This window comes from Azolla caroliniana, unplaced genomic scaffold (assembly GCF_043228905.1).
Source record: "Azolla caroliniana isolate FFs.n. ecotype wild unplaced genomic scaffold, voAzoCaro1.0.p SCAF_14, whole genome shotgun sequence".
Lineage (NCBI taxonomy): Eukaryota > Viridiplantae > Streptophyta > Polypodiopsida > Salviniales > Salviniaceae > Azolla > Azolla caroliniana.
In genome coordinates, this window is record NW_028230449.1 from 13,074,847 (window position 1) to 13,084,644 (window position 9,798).

The following is a 9,798-nucleotide window of genomic DNA, read 5'->3' on the forward strand; positions in this document are numbered from 1 at the left end:
GACGAAGGCGTGTCATGCAAAAATCCCACACGTTTTTGGAGCTTTTTGTGCTCGAAATGCCCCTAATTATCTGATTGATGCTGATTCAATAATCCCCAGTTCTCCATCAAAGATGTGGTACTTAATCAATTAGGGTGGAACCTGTTTCATCAGCCAGCTTCAGTTTTTTGGGATGTAAAGAAACCCTAGTTTTTTAGCAGAGGAATATTATACTTAGCAATGAAGATTTTACGAGTAAAACATATAAATGCTTCACTTCTCACGATGGGGATGGAGACTTTTGTAGCACAGCCATTCTAATCTCCTAATGAAGAAATAAGCACGTCGAGGTTTAATCTAGGATCCAAGGCATTAGAGAAGTGGATTAGCCCCTGATTCTCGTACCTAATATCTAACATCATAACTTGCATTTATAATTATTCATCACCAGAAATGGGGACGCTTCCTGGTGGCCAAATTTGTACCCACATTATTAACACTCCTGTTTTGTTGATTACTATAGTAGTTATAATAAGCACCCAACTAGTCCGGTTCTCTGTGGTATCTCAAGTACCAGGTTCGTAACTGCGTAATTCATGGAATCATATGTTCGATTACTGAGGATCATATGCCATGGTTGATTGCTGAATATCATATGCCAGACTAATTCATGAAATTTATATTGCACCTAGGTTTCTTGAGTATAGATTGTGGATTGTCAGACACGACAAATTATACAGACCCATCGACCCAGATCCAGTGGACGTCTGATGCCGCCCGTTGGCCGGACATTGGAAACTGGTCAGCCACCGCCGCCGTAAGCCCACCTACAAGCATGGCAGACCAGAAGCAGTACGCCACTCTGCGCTATTTCCCCAAAATAAAGCCCTGAACCAGAGCAAATTGTGCTACAATCTGCCGGCCATAGGAGACTTAATTGAAGAGAAGAAGCTAGATTTGAAGTATGCGTCTAAAACACTAATGCAGGCTGATTTTCTAACAAAGCCAATACCTCAAACAAAGCATGCCGCTTGCTGCCAAATGATTGGTCTAACAATGCCAAACAATTCTTCGAACGACCATATGTTTGAATAAAATAATATTTAGCTTAAAGGGGGGCTGTGGAAATATTTAATCTAAATATTATATTATTATTATTATTATTAAAAATAAGTAATTACGAAGAGTTATTTATTATTAGACTTTAGAGAAAACTCTTCGTTGAAGAGACATAACTTTTTGTCCATCGGCTCTACAAACAAGTCATTTGGCTAATGGAACAAAAAACACAATCAATATAGAACAAATTTATGTATGTGTGATCTCTCTCTCTAGCAATCATTCTCTAGCACATTAGCTTACTCTTTAACTGCGTACTAAGATTTTTAAAACACACTTAGGGTATGGCAACTCACGTTGATTGCTTCACAGTTTGAATGTTTGCCCCTTGCACCCTAAGTATCTCATGTGCTCCTGCATCATCCCCCCTTCATGGCTAGATCTATTCAAATTATGCGGATGAGGTGTTGTGAGAACAAAATACCCAGGATCACTAGCATGAAATCATTGCCGTAACTAAAACTCACAAGATCTGGCAATGAAACTCGTTTCACATGATGAGATATAACCCTGATCTGGAATTAATCTCTTAATTACAGAAACTCTGAACGGTCGTTGAATTTCGATCAAATCCATAGAATGCGGACTTGTGGCCAAAGACTTTTGGAAATATGGACAAAATCCTCCATGTTATCCGCATTCAGCGAAGACTTTAGTAAAGAAAGACATGGTTTTTTATATGAGAGTTTTTTTTTGGAGTCAATGCCTGATAGTGGAGAGTCATTCCCTGCCAAATAGTTGCCAAGTCTTCTTCTTTATTTTCCAAACCACCTCTTAATAACAAGCCAGTAAAGGAAGACTTAGATACTGAGGCAGAGATCACAAATAAAGGAAGACTTCCAGAAATCCCACACATTTTTGAGTTTTTTGTCCTCTGATTGTTGATTCAATTATCCCTGCCAAATAGTTGCCACGTCTGTTTTTTTTCTGATTGCTGACTCAATTATCTCCTGTTCTCCATCATAAAAAATGTGGTACTTGATTAATTAGGGTGGGACCTGCTTCATCAGCCAGCTTCAGTATTTGGGGATGTAAACAAACAATTATTTTTTTAACACAAGAATAGACATACTGAAGGAACTGTTTACCAATCAAACATAAATAAAATCGGGAGTAGTTCTCTATAGTCGAATGCCTCTATTAGACACAGACCATCAGACAATCTAATCTCCTAATGAAGAAATATGCACGGAATGTAATGGAATCTATAATCCAACGCATTAGAGAACTGGATTAACCCCTAGATCTCATAACTAATACCTAAGATCATCACTGGCATCGATAGTTAATTCATCACCACAAATGGCAGCGCTTCCTGGTGGCCAAATTTGTATCCGCATCATTAACATTCCTGTTTTATTGATTACTATTGTTACAATCAGCACCCAGCTAGTCCGCTTCTCCACGGTAGCTCAAGTAACAGGTCTGTATAATTTTACACACACAGACAGACTAATGTCTTTGTAATTGATGGAATTGTATGTGATTACCCAAAATCATATGCTGGATCTAATTCATGTAATTTTATATTGCACCCAGGTTTCTTGAGTATAGATTGTGGATCGTCAGACACAGCCAACTATACAGACCCATCGACCCAGATCCAGTGGGCGCCTGATGCCGCCCTTTGGCCGGACATTGGAAGTTGGTCAGCCACCGCCGTTGTAAGCCCACCTACAAGCATGGCGGACCAGAAGCAGTACACCACTCTGCGCTATTTCCCCCGAAATAAGGCCCTGAACCAGAGCAAATTCTGCTACAACCTGCCGGCTATAATGGACACCTATTACTTGATTCGCGCCACATTCTGGCTCGGGCAAAGTCAATTGTATGAGACACGGTCTAGCGGGCAAGTCAGGTTTCGCATGATCGTGGACACATACGAAGGCGTGGAGATCGTAATTAACTTAGGTCAGAGTAATCCATGGTTCGAGGAGATGTATGTGCGTGCGCAGAGCGGGAGGTCATCCCTGTCCGTGTGCCTGTCGGCTGCATCCGACAGCAGCGACGTGCCGTTCATAAACTCGCTGGAGGTACGGCCGCTTCCGCCGACACTAACATCAGTGGAGATGATCAGCGCCACCAACATTGCGTTGCGTACGGTCGACCGGGTAGACTTCGGTACCCTGTCCAACAACCCAAACATCATCAGGTTAGAAAATTCATTCATAGCTTTATCTTCTTCTTCTTGTTAATGAGTGGTTCTTTTTATGGTCAATAGAAAGAGCTTAGCTTCACTTCATCTTATGTACGGTTCCCCATGAATGTTCGGTCAGGTATCCGGATGACTCTCTCGATAGGTTATGGTGGACCACTACGACACAACCGAGTTTCACTAACATAAGTAGCCAACCCGTTACCGTCGACATCCTTCGTGATCTTCCCCCACAGGCTGTACTCCAGACGAATTTTGTCGCTGCCAATGTCGGATACTACTACAATGTAAGTAGTCCGGACGTGTTGACGACTAGCACTGTTGCCGGCAAACACATGTATTACATGGCGTTTTGGTTCGCCGAACTCGATCCACGTGTAGATGCTCCTGGGCTACGAGTGTTCAACCTCAGCAGCAATGGCTACCTACTCAAAAGTGGCATCGACATCTTCGCACGCATGAATGGCTTGTATATCGGGTATCAGATCTACACAGCTGACCCTCATGGGCCTTATGAAGACAATGTCTTGATTGAGGCATATACCGCACCCAGCTCATTATACCCTGCTTCGATTGCCGGAGCCGAGATCTTGCAGCTGTTCGATAACCCCATGAATGCCACCACCCCCACCTCCTCCTTGGACGGTACCAATTGCATTTCGTAATGTTCTGAAAGGTTGCATGTTATATGTTTCAATATAACTTGTTTAAAAGATCATACAACTATGTCATATGAATGGTAGTGGGTAAATGTCAACCACATGTCTTAGATGTGTGTGCATATAGTGTGAAAGAAAAAGAAAGAAAGATATATTAACGTCTGCTAAGACCAAATTTGGCTCATGAGACAATTGGCTTAAATACAACCAAAAAAGGGGTGTTTATCCATGTGAAAGCATCATTTGTCACATCCATTCAAAACAATATATCATGCCATATTTGAGACTGTAGTGAAGTGTGAGAGGGTTTTCATGTGTGCGTTTACACTCAACACACTATCACGATGTATATTAATACATTGTCTCATGTATTCACTGATCTATAACATCAAATCTTCAATTACATTTTTTTGTGAATCAAATATAGTTACGGCTATCCAAGATATCATCGCAACCACATTGCCGAGCCTGCAAAGCTTTATTGGGGACCCATGCTTACCGTTAGGATATAAGTATCCATGGATTGATTGTGATTATACAACCCAATCTCTACCTAGAGTAACATCTATGTGTGTATTTGATTAAAATTACTTGTCATTGTACAAGAAGATATGGGCATTAATTTCAGTGTGCTTTCTTGATTAATGTTGAAGGTCGTTATCTAACTATAGTCTAGTAGGGGAAATTCCAAGCAGCATCAATAACTTGGATCAAATTGTAACACTGTAAGAAGATCTTGATCATGGCTTCTAAGACCTTCCGTGGATATTATAAATATTGCAAGCATTTCTCTTTCCATAGAACTATCTGAGTCGTTGACCTTTATGCCATTACACCTGTAGGGACTTAAGCAATAACAAATTGAGCGGACCAATCCCTGATTCTCTTTCGAATTTACCCAAACTAACTTACCTGTAAGTATCTCTACATCGACCTATTACCAAATATACTTTATAGAATGAATACTAAAAACAGTTGGAATATCATGAAATGTTTTTCTAGTAACTTAGCAAACAACAACTTTAGTGGGACGATACCAGCAAGCCTCCTCCAAAAACAGGGCCTTGTTTTTAGGTATGTCGATTCTTCCAAATATCCCCTAGTCATTCTAGGACTGTGTGGATAAAACCTAATAATCTAATTGTCATATAAATAAGAAATGGTGGTGGATAAATACCTAACATATGCATAGAGAAGTGAGTAGTATTTTAAATGCTTAACATGCCTGCCAAAATAGAGTACAAATTTGGCTTGATCAATGGATTTGAACCTAAACGGAGAGAAGCCAGTCAGAATATGGTGAGATTTAGTGTTTCTAGCATACATGTAAATTAATCCACTTGTATGATTTTTGGACTCTTGACACAAAGTGCCAGATGGAGAAGGTTTGACGATATTGGGCATTAAAATGTTGATGAATAGTTAAAGAGCCCTTATGCTTGATAATGTGGGGGAAAATCTTATTGATTGTGATCACCATTAATGTATGGTAGTCGCTCACAATTTCGTATTGTATGCTAGACAAAACACAAAGGTTCACATCATTTCTTCTCACATAGAAAGCCACCTTGTCCCAAGCTGCTCACATTACATAGTTTTTCTTAGATGAGGAGGCTCCCTTGGGCGTAATGTACATTAGAGAAAGGTGTAGCCAAGCAGTTGACAATGCCAGTGACAAGTATTTATCTACTCAACCAAGTTATTAATATACTTTTACATGCCTGCAAGTCATAATATACCAACAAGCAAGTCTTACTATGCATAAATTTGTATTGTGACACAGTTTGCTACAATTTAATTGAAGTTATAACAAAAACGGAATGTGTTAATTGAAATTTTTGGATATGTAGGTATGAAGGGAATAGCTTTTTATGCATTGCAAGCAATGCTACTTGCAGAAGTTCCTCATCTTCATCGAACGGCAAACAAAATAACATTGGTTTGATCATCGGGGCAACAGTTGGGGCAATTGTATTCATTATTATAATCATAGTAACAATTCTATGCATCTTGAGATGCAGAAGGAATCAAACAACAGATTTGAATGAAGTACATTTAGTACAATACGAAATTCCTAACCAAACTACATCCATGTACCAAGATCCAAATGGTATGCAGTTTTTCGCAAAGGATTTTTAGCTGACATATAGGTTTCATATACGTAAAGTGCTTAAAATGTTTCTGCCAGTTCAACTTTTCAATGGAAACTCACATTGTTATATTTCATGTACAGTGAATCAGAAGATGAAAGAACTTATTAACAACGACGTTCTTATTAATGCCACGAATGTTGCTCAAAAATTCAGTTCTGAAGAGATGACAATCGCAACAAATAATTTCTCCCACCTCCTTGGTCAGGGTGGTTTTGGTCCGGTATATAAAGGAATTCTTGCAGATGGTTCGGAGGTGGCCGTGAAGATGTTATCAAACACATCCCAACAAGGACCACAACAATTTCTTAACGAGGTATTTGATTTCTTTCCATTTAGGTGCATTAGTTTTGTCTATGTCAAGACACAAAACATAAGAAATGATCCATATATTTTATGGTTTTAAAATTGTAGTTTTTCTGCTAAACCCTAACTCTGCTAGGGCATATCATACATCAAGTTCTCTTCGATTTATGAAATGGTTTCCCACATGGGTTAGAGCAACAGGCTTTGATTCAGAGTCTTTCAACTGATTCATCATGTAATTTCGATTCATAGTCGTCGAACTGTTTCATCATGAAACTCACGGGCGATTCACAAGTTTAGAGGACCTTGCAAGAGCCCACACTCCACCTTCCCTGTTTAACCCACACTAAGAATGCATTTCTTTTTACCAGAGCACATACTCGTGATTACAACATGTGGGTCAGCTCATTAAGATCCGTCGCTCATCATGTTCTTAGCAGTAAATGTATACAGATACATCCTAGCTCAGGGCTAAGGTTATCCTCCAATCAGTTAACTGTGCCTGTGAGGGGACTTTGGGCGATGATCTCATGCTTCAATATCGATGTAGAGAAAAGGATGAGAGTGAAGACAGACTAAGCCGAAATACTGAGTGGCTATGAGCAACGACTTTAGAGAGGATCTTAGAAGGAACGTAATGTTGCTATAGTTAAGGATCTCAAAGAAAATGATTGCCACAGAAATTTGTGGAACATAGTACATCCAAGTGGATAATGCTATGGATCACATGGTTGAATCCACCGACTCTCCAGAAGGATCCTGGACAGTCATGATACCATGTTATATCCAACACTGAAAACTAGACGATTTGTTGCCATCATAGTGAAGATATACAACGAATTTCAACATTTCAACAAAAAATCTATTTGACAAAGGTTTGGCAATGTAAAATTATTGGACGTTATCAAAGATGTTCTCAAGATCTATTTGCATCGCACTCGACACTAGAGATGTACGTCATGCAATGAATATTACGGTAAACATTCGTTGTATGTTTTAGATATTACATGGAAACATGAGAATGCAGAGATAGATGTTTGACTCAGAGTAGACACTGGATAAATCAAGGATATGAAATATATTTTAGTAAGAGCAATACAATCTTGACTTTTATGTACTATGGGTAGCCTCTATGATTCAGCTGTGAAGAAGGTGATACACAATTGATATGTAGAATATGATGAACGTCGAAACTACTCCAATAGATGGACCAGAAACGTAAAAGACTGATCCATGCTTGGAGTCAAATCATCCTTCATAATCACATTTGGATAGCTCAATGGTGTACTTGAATCGGCAATCAAGGGATCCAACTCTCTCTGTTCATGCATTTGTCTGAATCCAAATTTGTGTTTTCTTTCTGTCTTACTTATGAAGGTTTAACATTTCCTCCACCTAGAATCATTAGTAATATATCACATAACTGTGCTAACTTATACAGAATATTTTATGTCAATTTAAAATCTCTTGAAACTATTTTATTTCTATTTTAGGTCACTCTACTCTCTCGTGTTCACCACAAGAACCTTGTTGGATTTGTGGGTTATTCTGTTGAGAAATCACTAATGCTGGTCTATGAATTTATGCCAAATGGTTCGTTGTATGACGCCCTTTCGAGTAAGTTAACCCATCCTTTATTTACATTAATGTTATTAATTGTCACAATTGTCCTAAAAAGGCTACATATTTTTTGGTTGATATGAAGAACATGAGCATATAACAGGTTTATATTTGTAGACAAATGATCATGGCGTTATTAGAATGTCCAAATTCATAACTTCACAGTGTATTTGAATCTGACAAAGGCCACCCTATTCTTAGTGCTATTAGAATCTCCTGGAGTGCACTAGATTCATGGCCCTATTAGAATCTCATTGAGAGCATTAGGTTCATGCAAAATCTGTTACCAATTCAAGAAGGAAACAAATAGTTTGCTTTAGCAGCAGTAATGTCTATGAGATTCAGTTTTGAGGAAAGATTTCTAAAACAGAAATTTAGAGAGGAATGGAACCTAGAAATTTGCTTGACCAGAGAAATCAAGTAGAACCACCAAAAGTTTCGTTTGTATAATTAAATTGAAACTAATATGGTGTATACATTCATTAAGGGGTTTTATATATTTTGCTTTGTTTAATCATTAACAAAAGGAAGAAAGCCATCACGAGGACTGACATGGCTTGAGAGGTTACAAATATTGTCTGATGCTGCACAAGGTAATGCAATCCCAATAATATCTTTAATATAACGTAGTTTTCTGCGTTCTACATGTGTTGAAATAATGGTTCTCATGTAGGACTTGCATACCTACACCATGGATGTAACATTATCCATCGAGATGTGAAGAGCAGCAATATCCTATTATCTCACAATCTAGAAGGGAAAATGTCTGATTTCGGAATTTCCAAGCTGGTATCCAATGATGCTAATCCTACAACAAGGATAGTTGGTACCATGGGGTATTTAGATCCAGAGTAAGATTTTACAGCTATAATCTATCTACAACTTTTTAAGCACCACTATGCTTTCTGAAGGAAATCTTAATATTCCATCACATTACTGGTCAAAACAGTTAAGATCCTATAAACATTTGGCTGTTTTCCCTTCTTATAACACAGGTATGCAATCACATTAACTTTGACAACAAAGGTTGATATATATAGCTTTGGGGTGGTTATCCTCGAAGCTGTATGTGGACAACAACCTGTGCTGAAAGATCCTAAAACCAAAAATAAAGACATCCTCATCGCAGAATGGGTATGATACCAAACCTTTGAAAACATTTATTGTCATTATGGATGGAAGTTTGAATTTTTTTCCAAACGCTTTCTTATTATTCAGGTGAGACCCTCGTTTGAACGGGGAGTGATTGAGGAGGTTGTTGATAACCGACTTCAAAATGAATATAATGTGTCATCTGTATGGAAAGTGGTAGAGATTGCCATGGCATGTGTCCAATTAGAAGGCATAAAGAGACCTACAATGTATACTATTTGTAACGACCTAGATGAAGCCTTAAGAATCGAATCAAATTCTGAGTCCTCAGCGAAGAACACCGAAGAAGTTTCATCAATATATTCAAATGTGCAAGCTCGATGAGGAATCATGTGGGTAAGCCCAAACATTTAGACATATTGTCTAAAATAGATATAACATTATTGTTAGTCTTATTCGGTGCGATAAATAAAATTTATGTTACCGTCGACTTCAAAAGACAAGGATCTATTCTTTTGTGACATATAATTTGTAATATAGAACCAAGTGAACCAACTTTTCCAAAGATGAGTTTACTTTGATGGACTTATTTAATACATAAACTTTTGAGGTGTAAATGTTTCGAAATTTGTTTTTCTTCCATCTAATTTTTTGTTGACTTCATTTTTGGAGTATTTCACAAAGTTGTATTCCACCTGATAAATGAGTATATTCTTTT

The 9,798-nt window shown here is 38.2% G+C and overlaps 1 protein-coding gene across 1 annotated transcript; it reads left to right on the forward strand.

The window, feature by feature from the left end:
- Nucleotides 1-2,333: 2,333 nt before the first annotated feature.
- LOC147855500 (receptor-like protein kinase At3g21340) lies at nt 2,334-9,743 on the forward strand. Its single transcript, XM_087330258.1, has 14 exons — nt 2,334-2,521; nt 2,638-3,250; nt 3,375-3,898; nt 4,340-4,481; nt 4,566-4,637; nt 4,755-4,826; nt 4,915-4,986; nt 5,763-6,022; nt 6,146-6,378; nt 7,862-7,985; nt 8,516-8,581; nt 8,662-8,839; nt 8,984-9,122; nt 9,207-9,743. The coding sequence occupies exons 1-14, from the start codon at nt 2,401-2,403 to the stop codon at nt 9,462-9,464; spliced, it is 2,874 nt and encodes a 957-aa protein (XP_087186384.1). The 5' UTR covers nt 2,334-2,400; the 3' UTR covers nt 9,465-9,743.
- The last annotated feature ends 55 nt before the right edge of the window (nt 9,744-9,798 follow it).